This window comes from Juglans regia, chromosome 4, assembly GCF_001411555.2.
Source record: "Juglans regia cultivar Chandler chromosome 4, Walnut 2.0, whole genome shotgun sequence".
NCBI lineage: Eukaryota > Viridiplantae > Streptophyta > Magnoliopsida > Fagales > Juglandaceae > Juglans > Juglans regia.
Genome location: NC_049904.1, coordinates 30,749,162 through 30,771,278, shown reverse-complemented (window position 1 = coordinate 30,771,278; position 22,117 = coordinate 30,749,162). Strand labels below are relative to the sequence as shown.

At 36.2% G+C, this 22,117-nt stretch overlaps 4 protein-coding genes across 9 annotated transcripts; 3 read left to right on the top strand and 1 right to left on the bottom strand.

The window, feature by feature from the left end:
* Positions 1-169: 169 nt before the first annotated feature.
* Positions 170-4,797, bottom strand: LOC109019012 (protein sym-1-like). Its single transcript, XM_019001228.2, has 6 exons — positions 4,094-4,797; positions 2,433-2,520; positions 1,472-1,566; positions 859-931; positions 647-739; positions 170-495 (listed from the first exon to the last, which is right to left on the bottom strand). The coding sequence occupies exons 1-6, from the start codon at positions 4,483-4,485 to the stop codon at positions 316-318; spliced, it is 921 nt and encodes a 306-aa protein (XP_018856773.1). The 5' UTR covers positions 4,486-4,797; the 3' UTR covers positions 170-315.
* Positions 4,798-9,326: 4,529 nt separating this feature from the next.
* Positions 9,327-14,123, top strand: LOC109019010. Of its 6 annotated transcripts, XM_035689527.1 has the most exons (5): positions 9,371-9,598; positions 9,798-12,281; positions 12,387-12,650; positions 13,228-13,279; positions 13,819-14,123. In XM_035689527.1, the coding sequence occupies exon 2, from the start codon at positions 9,841-9,843 to the stop codon at positions 12,160-12,162; it is 2,322 nt and encodes a 773-aa protein (XP_035545420.1). In that variant the 5' UTR covers positions 9,371-9,598; positions 9,798-9,840; the 3' UTR covers positions 12,163-12,281; positions 12,387-12,650; positions 13,228-13,279; positions 13,819-14,123. The 6 variants fall into 6 exon arrangements, with proteins under 6 accessions (XP_018856769.2, XP_035545420.1, XP_018856767.2 ...); XM_019001224.2 differs by having other exon boundaries at positions 9,327-9,598; positions 9,798-12,650; positions 13,825-14,123; XM_019001222.2 differs by having other exon boundaries at positions 9,798-12,650.
* Positions 14,124-15,816: 1,693 nt separating this feature from the next.
* Positions 15,817-16,740, top strand: LOC109019006 (heavy metal-associated isoprenylated plant protein 45-like). The gene is made up of 3 exons (XM_019001217.2): positions 15,817-16,042; positions 16,150-16,225; positions 16,343-16,740. The coding sequence occupies exons 1-3, from the start codon at positions 15,995-15,997 to the stop codon at positions 16,663-16,665; spliced, it is 447 nt and encodes a 148-aa protein (XP_018856762.1). The 5' UTR covers positions 15,817-15,994; the 3' UTR covers positions 16,666-16,740.
* A 767-nt stretch (positions 16,741-17,507) lies between these two features.
* On the top strand, positions 17,508-21,860 carry LOC109019013 (chaperone protein dnaJ 72). Its single transcript, XM_035689853.1, has 4 exons — positions 17,508-17,721; positions 18,667-19,274; positions 20,885-20,954; positions 21,205-21,860. Exons 2-4 carry the CDS (start codon positions 18,859-18,861, stop codon positions 21,352-21,354), a joined length of 636 nt encoding a protein of 211 aa, XP_035545746.1. The 5' UTR covers positions 17,508-17,721; positions 18,667-18,858; the 3' UTR covers positions 21,355-21,860.
* The last annotated feature ends 257 nt before the right edge of the window (positions 21,861-22,117 follow it).

Sequence of the window (22,117 nt, the reverse complement as noted above, 5' to 3'; positions counted from 1 at the left end):
AATAAAATAAAATTTGAATAATTATTTTACCCTGAAATAGAGGCGAATTTTATAAAATTAAATTTATTTTCAATAACTAATCATGCCCATATAATTTATTTAAAAAAAAAAAAAAAGGATTAAAATGTTACAGTTACCAACAAGCAGCGAATGTCTCTGACTAGAGATGTAAATCCAGCTTTTCCAAAACTCAAAGCAGATCCTTTTGTATCAAAGCAAAGCTCTTTAACAGGTATGTTAACATTCTGCAGTTTACTGAAGCAGTAATTGGAAAACCTGTGCATTATGTAGAAGAAGGGCACGAGATTGAGAGTACTAGGGATTGTCTTTTCTTGGAAGAATCTCCTTGTGTGCAATAAAGGAGAGAACAACATTCCACACTACAGCAATAAAATTAGCAGCAAGGACCTGGAATTGCTGGGGTACAAATCTGAAGTTGAGAAATTGGAAAGGTATCCACAACTTCCAATTTGCAAGAACAGCAGAGAACCACTCCTACAAAATAAAATTACAAAAACAAAAAACAAAAGAACATCAAAAGGCAATTCTTCTGCCAGATCTAAAGCTCATGTAATTTAGTAAATGGGGTGGTAGGAAGTAGTGTAAGCCTATCATTATCCATAATTAAATGCCTTTTTGAAACCACCTGCTGAAGCTTCGGTATGGCTAACGATGGCCTTCCTTCCAGTGTCACCAACGTGGCTAAGAAAACTCCAATAAATATAGGAGAAAAGAGGAACTGCAATAATATTGCCTTACATTCAGATACAGTGAAAAATATATATGATGATAGGTGGCAATAAAATTATTTTATTTTATTTGAGAAATTAGAAATAAATAAATAAAAATAAAAGTCACCTGATCCAGTAGAAGGCGCAAGAACGCACCTGAAGCTCCAGGCAATGTTACCAATCTACTCAAATATAAATACCTAAAGACACATTAGAGTACTTGTGTGAGAATGTAGATTCAAAAATGAAACACCATAGAAAACATGAGTATATATATATATTTTTTCCAGATTTCATGTCTTGGTTTTTCTATAGTGCAGGAGCGCATGCTCATCATTCCAGACCACCCTTGCATTTGATAACCCAAAAGCATAGCCAGGAATATTGAAAAAAAAAAAACAACTTACAAGATTTTTCTCCATAACAAGTTTCTTATGATTGGTTAGCATGTATTTTGACACCAAAACAAATAAAAAAAGGCTGTAACTAAGAAACCATAAGTTTGTGTCACTGGAAAAATGTACGTAACAACAGCAATAACTATGGAAACTTGAAGGCACTACTTTTTTACAAGTCAAAAGAAATGCACAATGCAAAACAAATAATAAATTTTTTTATTAAATTGTTGAAAGATGTATGAAAGTGCCTCGAGAACCTATTCGGTTAAAATAATGATAAGAGTTGATATTGCTATATGTCCCATTTTCAGGCACTCAGATACATGGACTCTGAAGCGTTACCAGAAATGCAATGTGGGACCCACTAACACCAGGCCCAACAGAGTAAACAGGAATGTCCTTTTCCAGTCTAGCGATGGCACTTGATCAATCACAAGCTGAGGCAAATAATTATAAACAATCAGTGAGACCAAACCCATAATTGTTAAATCACTGCAACGTTAAGTTGAAAAATACAATTGAATAGCAGCAAGTTTTAATTAAGTACTGTAACTGTCCCTATAACAGTCACCTGTTATATAAAAAATATCCTGCAGCTTGACTTGCTTACATGAGGAGCAACTTTCAATCTTACATTGGCATCTTCAACCCTATTTAAGCCTAATAACTAATCTAGAAGCAGGATAAGCTTTGAAAAATTCAAGCAGGACACCAATATGCAATCTCATACATTTTTTTTTATAAGTATATGCAACCTCATGCATGGGCAGCTTAATTCAATTTAGAACAAAAACAAAATATTTTGATAGCACTACACTAGAATGCAACATGTACATTGCACACCCCAACATAAATGCTTGAAAGAACCAAATGATTATTTAATTATTACAAATAAAAAGGAGCAGGACTTTTTTTGTTATAATTGCTTACCTTTTTACAGGGATAGCTGGATAGGGGGAAAAGTTAATAGAAAGGTAATTCAATTTAAAATAGTGACGGAGTTGAAGGAGCATGGAGATATTTTTGTATACAAGTGATCCAGCTTTCAATCAGCTGATGCAATTCAAAAGACATGAAACACACAAAGTGATCTTCTTTACTTTTTTTTTAGGATACATGTACAGTTAAGCGAAATACTGATAAACCCACTGAAAAATAAGAGGAATGCTATGCATCAGCCACTATTCACTCTCATACTCCACACCTATAGCTTTTTCATAGGGTGTGAGATGGTGAATAGTGGCTGATGAGAAGAATTTTTCAAAAAATAATAGGTATCTAGATTTTTCTTTGATGTAAGTACCTGGCAGATCAAATCTCCAATTAAAGTTAAAAGCGCAGATGTCAGAGCTTTTGTTGACACAGGATACTTTGCAAGAAGAGCCAAATACCTGTAATATGTGATGTCCATGTTGAAATTGCAGAGCGTGGATCATAGTGTCAATCACAAGTATAAAGGACAAGCCACAGAATGATCAACAAAAAACTCTGCCTAGATCTATTCCGTCTGAAAATTAAGAAAATAAAGAGAGAAAGCATATAAACCTAGCAAGAAAACCAGTAGGAGCATTCAATACCTATAAAGAGAACATATACACTTCATAAGATGCATACTTCACCATACGAAGAGAACATATTGTGATTGGTATTCTACTAATAACTAGTTCACCAAGTATCATATATTTTCCAACTTCTCATCTCAATTTGTTGGCCACCTCCTAAGGAGATTCTTTATTTAAGCAAAAAAAAATCTTTAGCAGGTGGCAGGTGAAACGAGGATCTTAAACTTCCTTTCTGCACTACAACCTGGCCAACAGAGAGCCATGAAGGAAACATGTAACACTTCAGCATAACCGCGCATATAGCTAGATCAGTGAAATTGCCCGGCATAACGTCTGTGGCAACATAAACACCGCTACTAAGAAGCAATTAGAGAATAAAATAACATCCGGGGTAACTGCTTCAATATGAAAAGTCATAACCTGCAGTAACTGCTGCAATTGTGTAAAAAAAAAGTGATGGTAAAAGAGCCAAGGTGACTACATACAACCTCTTCGTCAATACTCGTTAGCATAGCTGCCATATGTTTGAATCCAACATTTCAAGATTTGAATGATAGTCATCTGACTTCAACCCATTCTACATTATTTCGTGACATTAATGGAGTTATCACAAAAAAAGGAGCAATGCATGTCTAAACATGTTTAAATGCAAGTCATTAATGGAGGAAAACACTTCAATTTGGGATAAAAGTCATCTAAAATAAGTACTGATAGCCTCGGGCTTTAAAGAAAGGTTTGCTTATTGAGACTATCAGTTAAAACCTATGGGGCAAAAAAAAAAAAGATTAGGTTGGGAATGATTTCAATAGCTTTTAGCGCTGAAATAAATGATGAAAGGCTGCAGGAATTCCTGGAGGCTAGGGGAACTCTAGGTTTATAAGATTAGCAAGTTTATAAATGTAGAACTTGAGTTTGCCATCAAATCGTTAAGATGGATTTAGTGCTATGCAGCAGGGTTTGATCTAAGATATTTATTACTCCAAAACAAGGAAGGCAGAGAAAAGCTCAGAAACTTCCTAAAGACTTCTCACCTGCGAGAGCATAACGGAGTATAGCCCCTTAACAAACTGCTAAGTAATTCAACCACACATACTACTGTCAGCACTATTAAAAGAACCCTGTGACTGAATAGAACATTAATCCAGGTTTCATTAAATCCTATTGCATATTACAACCCTATCATCCTTGGAGATGTAGCAACACCTTAAAAAAATCCAAGTAAAAGAGTTCCATACTGAAAGTCCCAATCCATTGTGGATTTCTTTCTGCTTGGGAAGAGTTTAATTACATGGCACTAGTAATAGCAACATTTAGGAGCCAAAAAGCTTGATATTTAACGACGTTCAGGAGCCAAAATGCAAAGATATAAATACAAAATAAAATGCAGTTGTATCTACTTTACCACGACAGCAAGGACCAGTTATTTCCACCGTCACCGTCACTGCCAGCACCGCCTTCACCTCTCCCACGAGAATTCCCATCACCAGAACCCCCAAACCCACCGGTCCCGCCGGGCACTCCATCCGGGACGGCAGAAACCCGGAAATGGGCAAGACCCAGTTGCCCGAGTCCCATTTCAGAACGACACAAATTCTGAAGCACAGCTCCATGACCAGAATTCAGCGGAGAAGAGAAAGACTGGCACGAAGAACAACTCAGATAGCCCCTCATCTGGACTTGTTTTACGGGAATCCGAGTCAGGTGTCCAGAAAGCGAAGTGGGTCTACGAGAGAACCCCACGAAACGGTGTAAAAGTGAGGATTTGAGGATAAGTGACGCTGGATTTGGAACCATTTTTTGCTCCGAGAAAAAGGGATTTCGGCAAAGTGTGCGGGGGTTTTTGAGGTTTTGACAGTTGACTACTTTTGTGGTTTCGTTATTGAGTCAGTAGAGTGACTCTGAACTCTTGCACGATCTTTCCAAAACCCGAACCGTGTATGAATGCCGCAGCCTGCAGAATAACTTAGACGGCCAACAGAACCCCGCCCAAGTGATTGGTTAATCCTTTTTAGACTTCCATGAAGCATGAACAAAGTGTACTCCAAACCTTCCAACAAAGTTCTGTTTCTATTCGCAAGAAAAATTTCTTTAATTTATTTTAATCGGGGGGACCTTCCCCCTGCATACAAAAACAACCTAAAGACTCAAATTAAAGAAAAAAATGTAAGCTTTGGCCAAAAAAAAAAAAAAAAAGAACAAAGAAAAAAGAAAAAATATAAGCAAAGTTGCAAAAGATAAAGTAGTTATTGTGTCGATTTTGTGCTCTATTGTGTCGTGTATTTATCACTCTATTATATTGTGTTGTGTATTCATCACTCTATTGTGATGCTATAGCTAAAAGTTACGATTCTAGTTAAATTTTGAACTTAATAATTCTATTGTCAATGCTCTTAGACCTACCTTATTGTATGTATCTGGCATTCATGCATATCATCTATAGATTTTATGTAAAAACTTTAAATAAAGCCTTATTTTATTTAAAAGTTGACATAATATTTAAAATAATAAATATATTTAAGATATACACATTTTCGATTTTATCTTATTTTGATTCAAAATCATTTTAAATGAGTGACTTGGTATAATCTTTACAATTAAATCTTAATGAACGAAGCAGAGAGTCAATTTTTAGTACTTTAAGGGTACAATATAGTTTTGCGTTTAAAGGTCAAATGCAAAACACTTCATAATAGCTTGAGAGTGTACAGTATATATTTATCCAAGAAATAATATTTGAAGAGGACAGACACATTCCAAGCCTCCAATACGCAACCCATCTCCACCAAAATGTAAAACATAGAATAAGCATTAACTAAGATATCTTTGTGTTAATGCCTAAATTAACATAATTGACCGGAAGGGAGGAATGAATTATTTTCGGCCCACGATGGTGATTCAAGTGTTAATATGATGTTCTTCATGGTTATTCATAAAATAATAATCAAATAAAAATAAATAAAGATAGACACGAAAATTTACGTGATTCGGGATAAAAGCCTACATCTACAGATTATTTGGGAGCAAAATTTATTATAATAGATGATTTTACAATCTCTCTTAGCTTCACATATCTCTGAGTACAGTGGAGAAATCTAGGGTTTTGAGAGGTTGAAGACGATGCCTCCATTGAGAGAGATCTGGTGGAGTCGCTATGTGTAGTAGAGTTTGTACGTAGAGAGCTTGTGGAGTCTCATTCCTTTGTAGAGAAGCTCTCTATAAAAGGAGGAGATATTTACAAATGAAGGGAACTCTCCACAAGCTTTCTAGAGAAGCTCCTTAAGCCTAGACTCACCACAACTTTTCTACACAGACTAAATTTTTCTATTATATTGTGATATATGTGAGGTCAAGATAGATCATAAAATCACCGATCATAGTGGATTTCACCTCTAAACAATCCGTAGACGTAGGCCTTATGCTGAATCATATAAATCTATGTGTTTCTTTTTATCTATTTTTATTTGCTTATTTATTATTTATTTCATGGATAAATACAAATAACACTTGAATTATCAATGTAAGCGGGAGATGATTCTTTCGACCCTTCCGATCTGTTATGCAAATTTACGCATCAACACTTTGCATCATCCAATTACTTCTACACAAGAAAATATAGTTTCACCTGTCCAATTACTTGAAAACGTATTCAACACTTGTTGTGTACAGAAAACCCATTACCCTATGACGCAATCAAGAGCCAGTTGCATTTGGGTAATGAGGTGATATCAGATATTCTGTGAATAATATTAAAAAAGTAATGATAAATTGAATAATAGTGATTAGTAATTATAGTAGTAAAAAGTAGTAAATAATAATAATAAAATAGTAAACAGTGGTGGGATGTTCTGAGAACACTCCACCCAAACAGAGATGTAATATACCATAACGAGAAATTGTAGAGATAATATGGTGAAAGACATGAAGCAGAAAGAAAAACTCAAAAGCAAGCGTTGTTCTCGCTTATTTCCCTTTTTATTTTGTTGAAAGATCTTATAGAAATTCTAAGCGCTACTCCTTGGAAGCAACTTCCATTGTCTGGATGGCTGGAGCTGTGACTGCAGTCAATTCGAGATCGGGGTGTCCGAAATCACCAAACCTTTCACGGATCTTCCTTCATAAAACATAAAAAAGAAATGGTAAGCTATAGCGAAGTTGTAGTAACAATAATTTTATCACAAGCTGCATTTACAAAGGGACAGTCTTGAGATGCCACTAGATGGGGGGTGGGGGTAGTGAATGTCATTACAATCATGGATGTAGCCCAATAATAACATTCATTTGACTCACTTTGTGTTTGCAAGTTGATGGTGAAGGCGTACTAACCCGTACGTACAAGATCTTTCCCATCATGCATCCTTTTCATCATAACTCCATTTTTAATTTGCACAAAATACAAATTAGATTGAGTGATGCTACATTAGCACATGCCATGCCCATCCCACTTTCACTCCGGTATAAAATATAATACATATTTTTATTAGTAAAAATTTTATTCATCAAATACAATAGGCGAAGTCTATGTACACGAGATGTATACAAAAAAATGCCTAAATACATTCTTTTTTTTTTTTGAAGTCAAATCCTCAGGAATCAATGCTACAACTTTTGGATGTCATTACTAAAAGCATGTCGCCACAGGTGGTTCAAGAATTTGTAGTTGTGGCAAGACAGATATGGTGGAGAAGGAACTCTTTCATTTTTAAGGAAACATTTACACGTCCCTCGACCATAATTAGGGAGACTAGACATACTCTCGAGCTACTAAATGAGGAAGCTTCAAGAAGAGATTTTAGAACCTATCATGTATACACCTCTACAAACTCATGGCAGGCTCTCCCTTTGAACTGGATCAAGCTGAACTGGGATGGGGCAACAGATAAGGCACAAGGTCTCATTGGTGTAGGAGTGGTGGCCATGGACAGTGCATGCCATATTATCTCTACATTGAGAACTAGCAAACACCTCTTCCCTGATTCTCTACTGGCTGAGGCTTATGAGGCGCTGCAAGCAGTGAATTTTGGACTGGAGCTTGGCTTTACACAGGTCATAATCGAAGGGGACTCTCTCCAAGTTGTAAGGGCACTTAAGAGCGAGAAGGAAGGCTGGAGTAGTACTAGTATGATCATGAATGAAACTAAAGTGTTACTTCAAAAGTTTGCTAAGTGGGAGGTTTCTCATGTTAGGAGAAATGGTAACTCTATAGCTCACTTGTTAGCAAAAAACTCTCTTTCATTTTCTGACCATATTGTAACATTAGAGGAGATCCCAACATGTATTTCTTCCTTGGTTTAATGAAATGAATTATAATACTAGAAAAATGAGGATAAAAACTCATGAACAGCCCTTCTATTAAGTACAATAGTTGAAAACCAACTAAACACGGAACACAAAAAATTTCCATGAGTTTGATGGGCAATGTCACCTCGTCATAGGGGGTGAGAGTGTGGTATGTAGAATTTTTCGATTCGATTTACCATAGTTGCAACTTAAATTTATGCACATATATTTCAAAGGAATGGATCCTTAGATGCGTGGCCAAAGTACTACAAAGCAAACATATATTGACAACTTTTGGCTACAGTAATGAATAGATACCGTTGGACAACTGAAATGGTATCATCACCCTGTCATGATTCAAGACCTTCAAACATCTACAATTTCATCATCATACCAAGGAGAATAAGACCAATCAACCAAATCTTCCTATGTCTCGAAAGAAGAATAAACTTGAGTATAACATGCAATTTACCAGATTTTTTCTTTCATTCTTTCTGTTTCTTTTTATTTTTCTCAGATTTTTTCGCAACTTTTCTATATTCATTACCACTTTTCTGTTTTCCTATAATGGCTCTTTCAAATTTTTTTTTTCTCTCGTTTGTGTCAGTCGAGAGTTTTTTTTTTTTTAAACGAAAATTAGTGTTTCATGTTGGGGGCCTCAATTGAGAATGTGCCTTTCTCAAATCAATCTTTTTCTATACATCTCTGCTTTTCGTACCGCCCCCATTTTTGTCTCTCTGTCCTAAACGATAAAATAAATAAGCAATGCTAGCGTGCCGTCTCCGCCAGCACAAAGTTATTTTTTTATTTTTATTTTTTAATTTATTTAAATATTTTTAAAAGATAAAAAAATATATTAATACATTCAAAATTATTTTCTAATTATTAAATAAAAAATTTAAATATATGAATAATCAAAATAAAGAGGCAAACACAATCAATATATTAGTATTTTTCAAAATAGATTAGAAAATGTTGGGACCGACGAATTTGAAACTCAAATCGACTATGCCAATAAAAAATAGTTTTGTTTGCGTTTAAAATCCATCTCAATTTATCTTATCTTATTATTATAATTTTTTAAAATTTTCATACAAAATATAATAAACAATTCAACATTTTCAAATTTTAAAATAATTTTTTCAAATTTTCACATAAAATATATTAAATAATTCAACTTTTATTCTACTATTCATAAATCAGTTCAACTCATATCTAAATTTAAATTATTAAAAATAATTATTAGTGAATTGGTATTATTTAAAATAAAAAAAAAACACAAATTTAAAAATATTTTAAAAATACCTGAAAAAAAAGTACCGTTATAACTTATCGGTCCGGCTATCAGATATCAGGCCCCAAATAAATTATATGAATAATATGATCACATAGCTCGCTCTCGAAATCATTTCTTCTTCTTGTTGTAAAAGCATTTCTTTTGAAAATCGAAAAACAGAGGCCATTGCCCCTTTTCGTTTCTTTTTCTTCGTTCTCCGTCGCTCTCCTCAATCCAAGCTGGTCAGTCTTTCCTCTTCACACCTCCTTTCATTTCCCTTCTCCTTTCCCTTCCCCTCTGGAGATATTCAAATTGTAATTAACGCATCACTTTCTCTGAGTTACTGGTTCTCAGGTAATTTCATCTTCATCTAAATCTCGTGTGCTTCCATTTCAGATGTGGGTTCCTGCTAGGATCGTTTCCCAATTCTTTTCTTTCTTTCTTTCTTTCTTTTTCTTTTCTTTTTTAACAATTTTATTGTGTTTACTTGTGGCGTTTCGTTTCCATGGATCTAATGAATTCCGTTGGTTCGTTTTTGGTATTGTGTTTACAGAAAGAGATTGGAATTGGAAAGAACATCACGGCGTGAGAGAGAAATGGGGTCAAAACTGGAAATTGCAGTTCAAATGAGAAAAATCGTGATCATATCAAGCAGAACATGTTATAGATCAGTTTCCAATCATCCATTCATTTTGGGTATCCTCTGTTTTGTGTTATTTCTGTACAGATCTTTTCCTTTTTTATTTTCCCTTTTGGTCTCTGCATCCCCTGTTTTGTTCTGCACTGCCGTTCTTCTTGGGACTCTTTTGAGTTTTGGGCATCCAAACATTGTACCCGAAATCGAAAAAGATGATGATAGGGTTAGCCACTCCCATGATGTCGCATCTCTTAAGGCCAGGGTTTCGAGGGATACCACTGTTGTTGTCGATGATGAGAGAGACGATAGCTTTCTTGTAGAAAGATATACAGCAAAGGGAAGTGACATAGTAGAGGAGGCTATTGAGGGTCCTAGTTCCGCAGAGAATAAAGTCGGGAAGGTTGATACATATGATGGTCTGGTTGATTGCGTGGCAGTGATTGCTCATAGTTCCCGGGAAATTCAGTTAGAGAAGGATATTGAAGGGGCTAGTTCGGTGGAAGATAAAGTTGGGAAGGTTGGGATAGATGATGGCCTGGTTGATTATAGGCCACTGAATGATCATAGTTCCCGGGAAATTCAGTTGGAGAGGCGAGTAACTGGGGAAGTCGGGGGAAAGTTTATTAGTTTGGAATTGGAAAAGAAGGGTGAATTTCACGAGGAGAACTTAGGGACTGAATGCGTGTTAAATAATGGGGAATCTCTCCAGAATCAATGTTTTGTGGTTCACAAAGTGGGAGATGAGATTCTTGAAGTGGAAGATAATGTTAAGCGCCTGGGAGAGTTGGCCGATGCTCATAGTGGAGATCACTTCGATTTATTTCCTAATGATGATGAGGATGGTGATGATGAGTCTTCGGACCAAGGGTCTGATCTGGCAGAGAGTTCCTCGCCAGATGCTTCAATGGCCGACATCTTTCCAATCCTTGAGGAGCTTCACCCACTTCTGGATCCAATAGCTCCACAGCCTGCTCATATGTCCCATGATGATGCGTCAGATGGTGCTTCAGAACGCTCTTGTAAAACTAACGATGCCAGTGTTGAGTCAGATGAAGAATCGGAAATTCATGGAGACGGAGAAGACGGCGTTGATGAAAATGAAGATGACGAGGAAGAAGCACAGGGAGGCAAGGAGGATGAAAGTAAATCGGCAATTAAGTGGACAGAGGATGACCAAAAGAACCTCATGGATTTGGGGACTTCCGAGCTGGAGAGGAACCAGCGCCTGGAGAATCTCATTGCAAGGAGGAGAGCACGGAAAAACGTGAGATTGATGGCTGAGAAGAATTTGATAGACTTAGATGGCACTGATCTTTTCTTTAATGTTCCACCCATTTCAACGGCAAGACATAATCCTTTTGATCTCCCTTATGATCCCTATGATCCACCTGGTTCGGCACCATCTATATTGTTGCCAATACGAAACCCTTTTGATCTTACTTATGACCCAAATGAAGAAAAACCTGATCTCAAGGGAGACAATTTTCAGCAAGAGTTTACGACATTTCAACAGAAAGATGCATTATTCCGTAGGCATGAAAGTTTCAGTATTGGACCATCTGGCCTAGGGGGTCCCAGGCAAGAGAGGCATGCTATTAGGTTCAGACCCTTTTTTGTGCCAGAACGCTTCACTTCAGAGGAGACAAGCTATTCCTCATTCGAGAGACAGTCAAGTGAAGTCAGTGAATCAAAGTTGAGTTCTATTCCTGATACTGAATCTGTGAGTTCTGCTGCTGATCGAGATGACAAGAAGCTCAATGAACTAGATCTTTGTCAAGAAACAAAACTCATCTCCAGCATAGACCATGCTTCTGATCATGTAGAATGTGGAAGTGGATTCCATGAAAATATTGATTCTGTGGAGATGGAACAAGTTGAGAGGAGGGATGTTTGCCATGATGAGGTTGAGATCACACTGGGGCAAGTGGGAAATGATACTGAGATGGATTCTGGGTTGTCCCCAACAGGAGGCGTGGCTATTCCTCTGGAACTTAGCACTAGTGAAATTCATCCCGAAACACAACATTTTATTCATGATGATGAGGTTGAGATAACATTGGGGCAAGTGGGAAATCAAGCTGAAATAGATTCCGGATTGTCTGAAACAGGAGGGGTGGCTATTCCTCTGGAACTTAGTACTAGTGAAATTCATTTAAAAATGGAACCTGTTGAAGACGAGTACAGCAGTAGATCAAGTTTGTCATCGTTATCAGAAATAGATGGGAGAGTACTGTATGCTACAAAAGAGGAAACGGTGAGTTATGGAACCAAGAGGCAATGACCTTGAAGAATCTAAAAGTGCAAACCTACCTTCCCCTAAGGAGCCAGATTCCCACTTTTTGAGTGGGGGGGTGGATGAAAATCAACATGAACCTGTTTATGATTCAAGCCCCCCGGAAGGTGAAAAGATCCTCTCCCTTCCCTCCATTTCTTCTGACTTGCAAGTGGAGATATCCAAAATGGGTTTGCCTCCAGTGTCTGTTGTGACTTCTATTCCCATTTCAGATAAGGAATCTGAATTGTACAGTGAGAGAGAAGGGAAGGATTCTTCTAATTATGAAGAAACTCATGGATCATCCTCAGTGACACATCCAGATAATGAAACGGAGCCAAGGTTGAGGGAAGTACAGGAGTCTAGTAAGGGTCATGTTACACAGGTCAAGTCTTCAGGAGTTAACTTGGGTGATCAAAATGGATCTGAATATGTGGTTGAACATGTTTCAGTTATTCCAAGGTCATCTTATACTGATGTTGGATCAGTTGAGGAAGGTATGGTATATAACAAAGGTAGCTCATCTCATAAACAGGCTTTCCAGTTGTAAAACTTAGCCAAGTTTTCTAGCTGTTATTTCATGTAGGGTGCGCTGTGTTACTTTTTTTTTATTCTTAAAAATATTCGTTACACTAGTTTAATGGTGAGGAATGTAGGATTATTAGTTCGATTTAAATTCATTTTACTCGTTTTCTTGGTAATAGAATGGACAATGCCTTTCATGCTGTGGTGATCCATAAAATGAGAAAAAAAAATACTAATTATCGTATAGGCATCAAGTGACTGGAACTTTTTTTTTACTTATCGAAAAAAGTGAATGGAACTGCTTTTCCAATGGAAAATACTATGTGTTGCCCGTGATTCGCTGTTCTTTGATTGTTATTAACTTTTTGCAACATTTTAGAGTTAAGAGGCAAATACTGAGTCTGACAATCATCTATACACATATAAGAAAACATCCACTATTTCGGTAAATAAATTGTAATTGCAATTTGGAATTTGTTGTCTACCGCTAGAATTTTCTGAAATTTTTCTTTCTGATTTCCCTGTCTTACTGTGGGATGTCTCTTTCAGGTTCTTCCGAGGGAAGAGAAAGCTAAGAAAGGCTAAGGCATGTGTTTCAGAAGTAAGTTTAGAATTTTTATTGAAAATATGCTGTACTTTTTTTCCTCTTAATTAAGGAATTTGGAATTCCATTATACAATGGAGACTGTTTTCCTTTAATTAAACTTGATCTTGCATTCTACAATAAACTTCGCAGTATCTCTGTGGTATAGGCTGGAACCTCAGAACAATTTTCACATTCTCACTTGATCACAGTTTTTACTCTTCCATTTTACTGGGTATGGTAGCACCTGTGACATACACACTAACCTTTACATGCACACGTTTTTGTTAATATTAAGCATGTGTTCTGGTGTGCGTTTTAGTTCACATGGTGTGACATGAAGCACATACAATGACCCTATGTTTCACACCTTATTGCTTTAAAGAATGATTTGTATTATCAATGTAAAGATGTATTTATTATGCATTTGGAAAATGATGAAAACTGCTAGCATTTATAAGTGATGGTTTTACCTGTTTTTGTTTCTGCCATTATTTTTTGCTGATAGTCTGGGTTACTCTCTGTCACTTCCGAATTGTTACACTTTATTTTTTAAGGTATAGGACATCCCCACGATATGTAAAACTTCTTCAACGGCATAATGAGCAACGGCGAATCTGACGGACAGGTTTTGGCTGAGAAATTGTCGAAACACAACAATTCGCAGCAGATCATTGAATGTATCCTGCAACGAAATCTCAATACTTATATCTGATCAGTCGTAGTCATAACATGTTTCATGGTTGATTGCTTTTTGGTTTCCTGTGTGGAATTCGGTTATAAATTCACCATGCATATTGAATTCTTATGTAATTCCAAAATTTGTTAGAGGAAGCATGACATGTTTCTTTTTTTTGTGGCAGAGTTAGCAATAGAACATAACTGAAACAAATATTTGCGGTATATCTTATTTTACCATAACTGAAACAAAATTATTTATCAAAGTTTGGCATTTAAGATTTGCCATTATTCTATTTTAATTGATAAAATGACTAATTTATTTATTTTTCCTGTAATATTGTTGTACGCCTAAATAGGATATATTAATTTGATTACAAGTACAATGAATAACATTCATGTAATTTAATATTTTCGGTTGGGTTTTGAAATAAAATGAAGGGATATTGAATATTAATTTATGGAGAGTGACAAACACTAAAGATGAGAGAGTAACATAAAATGGAGAGGATTGCTGAATTTGCATTTTATTTTGTGATAATATTTTAAGCTAACAATATATAACATATCCTTTCGCTTTTCATTGTATATACTTTTACTGCCAACTTACTTTGAGGTAGCAAAGTTCCACGGCCTCTTGCTTTATGCTTCTTTTTATTTTTCTCAGGTTTTTTTGCAACGTTTCAATATTCATTGCCACTTTTATGTTTCCCTATAGTGGCTCTTCATTTTTTTTTTCTCTCTTTAGTGTCACTTGAGAGTTTTTTTTTTTTTTTAAACCAAAGTTAGTGTTTCATGTTGGGGCAAGGTTTTTAATTTCCTTTCGTACCAGCCGGTACGGTCAAAATATGCTGTACCGGCCGGATAGCCGGTACAGAGAAGGGTCGAGTTTCATACTGGTCAAAATTTCGGCCGTATCGGTGGGTACCAGCTGATATTTTGAATTTCAGCATTTTCTTTTTTTTTCATTACTTTCTCATTTTTTGATCTCTAATTCAGATCAGACTATTTATAATTTATATATATAATTTATTCATATATAGACTATTATTTTAGAATATAATATATATTTATATATGTAATTTATTCATATATAGACTATTCTGAAACAGTATCGATATTAAAATATCTCATTTTAATGTCTCGATTGAAATGATAATCAGAACATTGAGTTGGGGGCCTCAATTGGGATGGTGTCTCAGGCAATTGGCTAAATTGCGTTTGGATAGTGATATGATTTCAAATATTTTATGAATAATAATGAAAAAGTAATAAAAGAATATTAAATAATAATAAAAAATAATAGTGAATTATTCTGAAAAAAAAAAAAAAACTTATAGATGTGTGTGAAAGCTACATATTCCTTTAGCGTGCGTGAGTGCCAGAAATCACAGCTACTTGTCCTTGCCCAGATAACATCCCGACGTTGCTTTCCTGCTGATATTCCGATCCCTTCCATAAATTTGCCCCAACTCAACTCAACTTGCACGCAGCACTGCCCCGTTCTTTTCCATCAACAAAACACGCACAAGGAAGTATTGATGTTAAATCATTCTGATCTTGAATATTTAACAAAACCAATGAAATATTCGGAAAGTAATAACCAATGTATTAAGGACATAACTATTATTTACTTGCATTTTTCTTTCAGATCACTTATTTCATCATCATTCTCCAATCTCAATGAAAGAGAGGGGGTATCTTTCTTATACTGAAATAATAATAGTCATGAGGAATTTACCCAAAAAAAAAAAGAAAAAGAAAGAATCAAGTTGAGGATAGATTCGAGCTGAAACCAATTTGAACATTTGGGCCATTTAATATGAGTTCTTATAATGAGAAATTCAGCCATAAAATGGTCATGTGCAAAAAAAAAAATGATATGAGAACTTCCAAAGAAAGGGAATGGATGTACTTGATGCAAGTTGTAATAGGCACAAGCAAAAACATCGATCTGCCTACACACAAAGGCATATATCAATTTAAGTCAGAAAATGTGGACTTCTATAAGATAGAGGCATTCAGGTTTTGTGCAGTAGCAGCATCTGTATCATAATGTTTAGGAGGCGAGCTAGAAGGGCACAGTTTTCTGATGCCATCTCTGTAAGTACTACTGCGCGCAAACTCTCTTACATTCTAATGTTGGACTGCTTCTGTGTTCTACCAGTACTTCTGATATATATTTTCTTTTTCATGGCTCCGTTTGACAGATTGTGGAACTTCTGGTACATATGGATTGTGAAGGATGCGAAAAGAGAGTTCGAAGAGCAATCTCGAAAATACAAGGCATGAACTCATTCATCTGTCTGTTGGTTAATTTCTTTCTTACATTGAGATCATATTTCTTATCTAATCACCATCTGCTCTCTCTCTCTCTCTCTAAATTCCCTTCCACGGAAGCAGGGGTTGATAGCTTGGATATAGACATGGACAAGCAAAAGGTGACAGTGACGGGATACGTTGAGCAGAGGAAGGTGCTAAAGGTGGTGAGAAGAACAGGAAGGAAGGCAGAGTTTTGGCCATTCCCATACGACACCGAATACTATCCTTATGCATCCCAGTACTTAGACGAGTCTACCTACTCTTCTTCCTATAATTACTACCGCCATGGCTTTAACGAAAGTGTGCACGGTTACTTCCCTGACCAAGCCTACGATACTGTCCCCGATCAAACTGTCCATCTTTTCAGTGATGACAATGTTCATGCCTATTGCAGTATTATGTGATTTTACTTGCATTAACCTCAGATCAAATAAAGCATATATCTGCCGGCTGAGAGCCTAATGGTCTGATGACATATGATCCGATTTTTTAAATGAAATTTTAGATATTACAAATTAATTATTCTACTTGCAAATCGATATGAACACTATATTCTTTACAAGGCGGACATAGCAGAGTTTAATTTGTAAGAAAATTTTAAAATTAATTTTTCTTAAACAACAAGTCTGGCCATATTAGCTATATGTATAAAGAGTGTTGTATTAATCCTGACTTAAAAATATAATTTTTCACATATATTAAAAGGTAAATGTGAGTCCTCTTTTTTAAAAAAATATGTTATGGCTCCTCCTTTTCTGCTTATATTTAAAATAAAAATATTTCATTTTCAATTTAATTTCTTTAAACCGAATCCAATGAATAAAAAAATCAATGTACTGTAATATAATACTTACCAACTGTCCTAATTTGGATACTTTCAAGTATTTTGAAAATATTTCACTTCTATTTATTATTTTATAATTATTATTTAATATTTTATTATTATTCACTTCTACCCAAACGTATGAAGTTAGACCAATGATTCTTGTTGGCCCAAACGCCAGTTCTGATTCCATTTGGCCCAATTATACCTAATATGTTGGAACCCAATTTTTAGAGGATGAATGAGAAATTACTTCCATAAATATTAATTATAATTGCCGAGCATCTTTGGACAGGGAAATTCGATAGAGTGGCTTTATCAATAGTAAGATGACACTTCAGCATTGCATAAAATTAAAGTCTAGAACTGGTTGCACCATAGCAGGGATATTTAGGACAATTAGACTAGCATTTGTACGGAACCCGACCTTCGACCTAACGCCCCTGCTTAAGCCCTGGCCGCACGCCGAAACCAATCCGCCGAACGCCGGACGCTGCACGCCGGACAAGGCTTTCGTGTTATATGCGGCACTTCAAACTATGGATAACATCACTAAGCACTTCCTCAGATGAACATAAACCACTACTCCGACCACCCGTGTTTGTATTGCGCAGCTTGCCAAGAGCCTGTTGCAGAGGTTCGATCTCCTTTCTTTTCTCATCCAAGATTGTCCTAAACTGCCGGTTGTCATCTTTCAAAGCTCTAATATGAGAAATCAACTCTGCTCGATCCGACCTCTTTGCCTTTAGTGCTTCAGTGATCTGAAATCGGGCATTATTTTTCCTCTGAATCTCTTTATCAGCCTGATCAACTTTGGCTTTTATTTTTGGGTCATCATATGGTCTGTACCTGACAAAATAGAAAGAATGTATCTGCTTAGGTGCAGGCCACTCGTCAACTGCATCCTTTGGGAAGTTGGCGTCAGAAACGTCATTTCCTTCTCCTTTAACTGGTTCATCTCCATGCGAACCAAATTTTATGGGATGGTTGAGACCAGGCCCTTGATCCAATTTGCCATTATCCTTTCCAGGCAAAACAGTAGTGTCTCCAAATCGAAGGGGACGCAGGAGATTTGTGGGGAGGAGATAATTGGGCGGGACGTCGTACGCCGGGGGTCTAGGCAGCCGACGGGAAATCAGTACACAGACGTAGGGTTTTTTCTTGGAGGCATTCGGGGGGAGACGAGAGAGAGAGAGAGAGGGGGGGGGGGATCGCAGACGAAAGAGATGTTTTTTCCTCTGAAATGCTCCCCACAACAGATATGGCGTATGGCCTACGTGGCATTTTGTGATTCATCTTTATTATATATAGAAAAACTGATTGACCGTGGGAAGTTATTCTCTTGTAATTGACATGATATTAGAGTACTAATAATTAGTCAATACATCAGAATTAATTCAAAATAATTAGGTTGATTGAGATCGATCTTAATTCATTTTATTATCATAATTTCTTTAAATTTTTAAATAAATATAATAAATAATTCAAAATTTTAAAATAATTATAATATTAAAAAATTAATTTATCCTAATTTATATTTATTTTTTTCCAATTAATTCCGTACAAAATTCATGTTGGCCAGACTCGAGAAAGGAAGTGGTGGTCGCAATGCCACGAGGTCCAGAACCTTCAGCAGCAGCGGACAGCCAGCCCGTACCTCTCAGCCCCCACGCAGCCACGCCGTTGTCTTCTCCTCCCCAAAAAGACGTCATCAGACCAAAGGAGGGCCTTTGTAATTCGGATGGGACTTGATATCAAGCACTAGTTCTGGTATATGGTATTGATGACGACGATGGATGATCATTACAAGATTCTGGGGTTGAACAGAAACGCCAGCAAAGGCGAAATCAAAGAAGCCTTCAGAAAATTGGCAGTCAAGTTTCACCCGGACAAGCACTCTCAGTCCCCCAATTCCGTTCGTGAAAATGCCACTCTGAGATTCAAGCAGGTTTCCGAGGCTTACGAGGTCCTCAGCGATGATCGTAAGCGTGCCAATTACGATTTCCGCTCTCGTTCTGGTTCTGGGGCTGGACCGAGCACAAGAGGTGGTTATGGCTATAACCATCATTATCATAACAGTCATAGTAACTATCGTGGCTGGAATGGGAAAGCTTATGGGTCATCGAGATTTGAGTCTGCGCTTCAGTTTCTTACAACCCGTGCGTTTCTTCGCAATCTTGGCTTTGCAGGGTATTATTGCTATTAATGTTCTTATTACCATCCTCATATTTCTACATGCATTTGTGATGTTTCTTTCTTCATGGAATCAAATTTCGGAGAAAAATGGAAGTCTTTTATTATTATATAATTTTATATTTTATTTTTCTCGAGTCATGTTCGTTGAAGTGAAAGCTGTTTCTTATATGCGTCTATGTTGTATCCTTTTGAAGGGTTTATTATATGCGTCTGCTTGATGAATATTTGCATTACATTTTGTCTTTTCATCAATGATATCATTCTGCGTCTATGGTACATTTCGGCCTTTTCGATTCAGAATTCATCTAACTTATCTAATCTAATCATTACAATTTTTTCTAAATTTTCATATAAAATATTATAAACAATTCAACATTTTCAAATTCTAAAATAATAATAATATTAAAAAATAGTATTCTAATAATATTTTATTCAACTTTCATCTCAACTCACTATCCAAGCCTCACATTAATCTTTTATTCTTCGAATTTTCCTTTGTCCTTTGGATTCGCTGAAAGTTTGAGACAGAATTCGAACCTGAAGAGTGCAGTATAACAGTTCTTGATTTAATTGCTCACCATAGTGGGAAACAGACAGATGGTAATGTACCTGCAAACACACACAGCTGGATGGCTTAGTGTGTGCGTGTGTGTGTGTTGTGGACTTGTTCCATCTGGAACCAGCTGAGGGCTACAGAGATTGCTTTGTTTTTTTAAGTTATAGCTCTCCTGATGATTTGGAACCTTGAACCCGAGTTTAGGATTTGCTGGGTTAAATTGTACAGAGTTGTAGCATAAGCAGCGCCATGCATGGGCTATCATAAGCTGTATAAATACAGACATCAATGGAAAAGATAAACAAAAGCTCAATAGAGAACATAGTCTCAGATGGGATTGATTACTGGAAACATTAAAAATAACTGATCCCAAGAACTTTGAGAAAATGATTCACTTTATCAGCATCTGTTGGAATGTCATTTACTTGTGCAATTCAATCTATTACTCTTATATAAAAAAAAAAAAAAAGTCATTGAATTTACATACAAGATTGTGAAAGTGGTTCCAGATGTGATAGGTGTAATTTTTTCTCCTTGCATTGCTGAGAAGTGTAATTCGATCCTTTAGTTTCTATGCCTCCAATTCCCGTAAATGTTGAAGAAAACTTTCTATCACAGTAGAACACCCAAAAAGAAAAGAGAAGAAAAAAAAAAAAGGGGGAAAGGGCCTCTTCATCTTTTGCTAAATTTTGTCCCCCTGTCTTATCCCTGCTAATGTTGTCCTGTTTAACTAAGGTTTTTCCAATGGACATCCACACTTATTATACTATTGGGAAGCATTTTAGGATGAAAGCTTGGTTTGAGTACTGCATCATTAAGGCGCAAATATTTTTTTTGGACTGAGACATTATTAGGCAACTTGATTTTTCTAGTCTAATTAAATCCCAGTTACTTTGCTTGTAATTTTGTTTGCCTTACGATAAATCTAGCATTTTGAATTTGGTATCACTTTGAAACAGTTTATAGTTTTTGTCTATCAAATAAGTTGTATGGATATGTAGCAGCCTTTTGGTTTGAAACTTATTGCTGATTCAGGATTTTTATTTAGTGCATTGTTAGGTGGAATGTTCGTGACAGATATGAGCATGGAGGCCTTATGGAAGAGGAACAACTCTGGGGTATGTAACTGGTTCCTACCCTGCATTTTTCATCTCCTGTTCTCGAGTGATTTTCACAACCTTTTCTGGTTGAGTTGTTTTATATGTGGTTTTCTATTAGGTCTTTTTGTTTATTTAATTTTTTCCCATGAAGTTCTTTAGCTGCAGTAAGGAGCTCTTGCTTTTTCCTTGTGTTTGATAATGTACTAAATTTGTGCCTCGGTAAACTACCTTTCAAGATTCTTACGGAGAAAATTGGTTTTGCTTTCAGAAATCATTTGAAGAAGCCATTGATTCGATTAAGAAACTCAAAGAAGCTATAGAGGATGTCGAAGATGCCACAGAATCCACTCAGAAAGCCAGAATTCATGAGGCCACGGTGCCTTTTGAGAAGGCCGACAGTCACTCGAAGAGGTCTTGAAGTCCACTGATGAAGTGAGCCAATTTTGATAAAGATGCACTCATCTGAAATTATGATGTTGGGAGGCCCCAAAGCCATGCAGAGATCTTTCGAAGAGGCTTTGATGTCCTCTGAGGATGCCAAAGCACGTTTTGGTAAGATGGATTAATGTGAAGTGAGTTGTCAGAGGGCTATGATTGATGCCCCTCTTTGCCTTCCACTAGTTAAACCTGAAGGTTTCCTCTAATCTAGTTGAAGTACTGGATACCTATGCAGACTAAAGCAAAGTTTTACAAGTGCTGATGAGAATGGACAGTGCTCTCCAAATGCTCCTTTTTGTTTGTTTAATGTAAGCTTGATTTTTTCTTTAATATTTTCTTTCTCCTGCTTCCTGTATGTAGATTATTGTTTTATGTAAGAGTGTTAATGCCCACATATAAATTTTCAATGTAACACAGACCTGGTATGTATAGATTATTACCCCATCAATATTCACAAGAGGCTCAAAATACAATGCTGTTCTACTATTTCGTTCTTTTGCTTACTTTTCATTCTATTCGGATCAGAATGTCCAAATCGTATATTTGTGGATGTAATAATGGATGAAACATCGTCAACAAGTAATTTTGCCAACATCAAGAGGTAAAAGTCTACCGTTTGAAGTGAATTTCCAGTAGTTGGTATACGTTAAAGAGATTAATTTGCATGGCTTTCTGTCTCACCTGTGTTTAGGGGATTTATATTTTTTCCGATTTCTTTGTTTGAATTGCGTGATCCGTTTTGA

What these genes read in the sequence shown, in the direction of transcription:
- LOC109019012 (XM_019001228.2), bottom strand. Translation starts at nt 4,485, where the DNA reads ATGGTTCCAAATCCAGCGTCACTTATCCTCAAATCCTCACTTTTACAC. An exon ending in TTGGAGATTTGATCTGCCAG is followed by an intron (nt 1,567 to 2,432) that starts GTACTTACATCA and finishes TATTTGCCTCAG; the next exon opens with CTTGTGATTGATCAAGTGCC. An exon ending in GGTCCCACATTGCATTTCTG is followed by an intron (nt 932 to 1,471) that starts GTAACGCTTCAG and finishes ATGTGTCTTTAG; the next exon opens with GTATTTATATTTGAGTAGAT.
- LOC109019010 (XM_019001224.2), top strand. Translation starts at nt 9,841, where the DNA reads ATGGGGTCAAAACTGGAAATTGCAGTTCAAATGAGAAAAATCGTGATC.
- LOC109019006 (XM_019001217.2), top strand. Translation starts at nt 15,995, where the DNA reads ATGTTTAGGAGGCGAGCTAGAAGGGCACAGTTTTCTGATGCCATCTCT. An exon ending in AGTTTTCTGATGCCATCTCT is followed by an intron (nt 16,043 to 16,149) that starts GTAAGTACTACT and finishes TCCGTTTGACAG; the next exon opens with ATTGTGGAACTTCTGGTACA. An exon ending in AGCAATCTCGAAAATACAAG is followed by an intron (nt 16,226 to 16,342) that starts GCATGAACTCAT and finishes CCACGGAAGCAG; the next exon opens with GGGTTGATAGCTTGGATATA.
- LOC109019013 (XM_035689853.1), top strand. Translation starts at nt 18,859, where the DNA reads ATGGTATTGATGACGACGATGGATGATCATTACAAGATTCTGGGGTTG. An exon ending in CGCAATCTTGGCTTTGCAGG is followed by an intron (nt 19,275 to 20,884) that starts GTATTATTGCTA and finishes ATTTTTATTTAG; the next exon opens with TGCATTGTTAGGTGGAATGT. An exon ending in GGAAGAGGAACAACTCTGGG is followed by an intron (nt 20,955 to 21,204) that starts GTATGTAACTGG and finishes TTTTGCTTTCAG; the next exon opens with AAATCATTTGAAGAAGCCAT.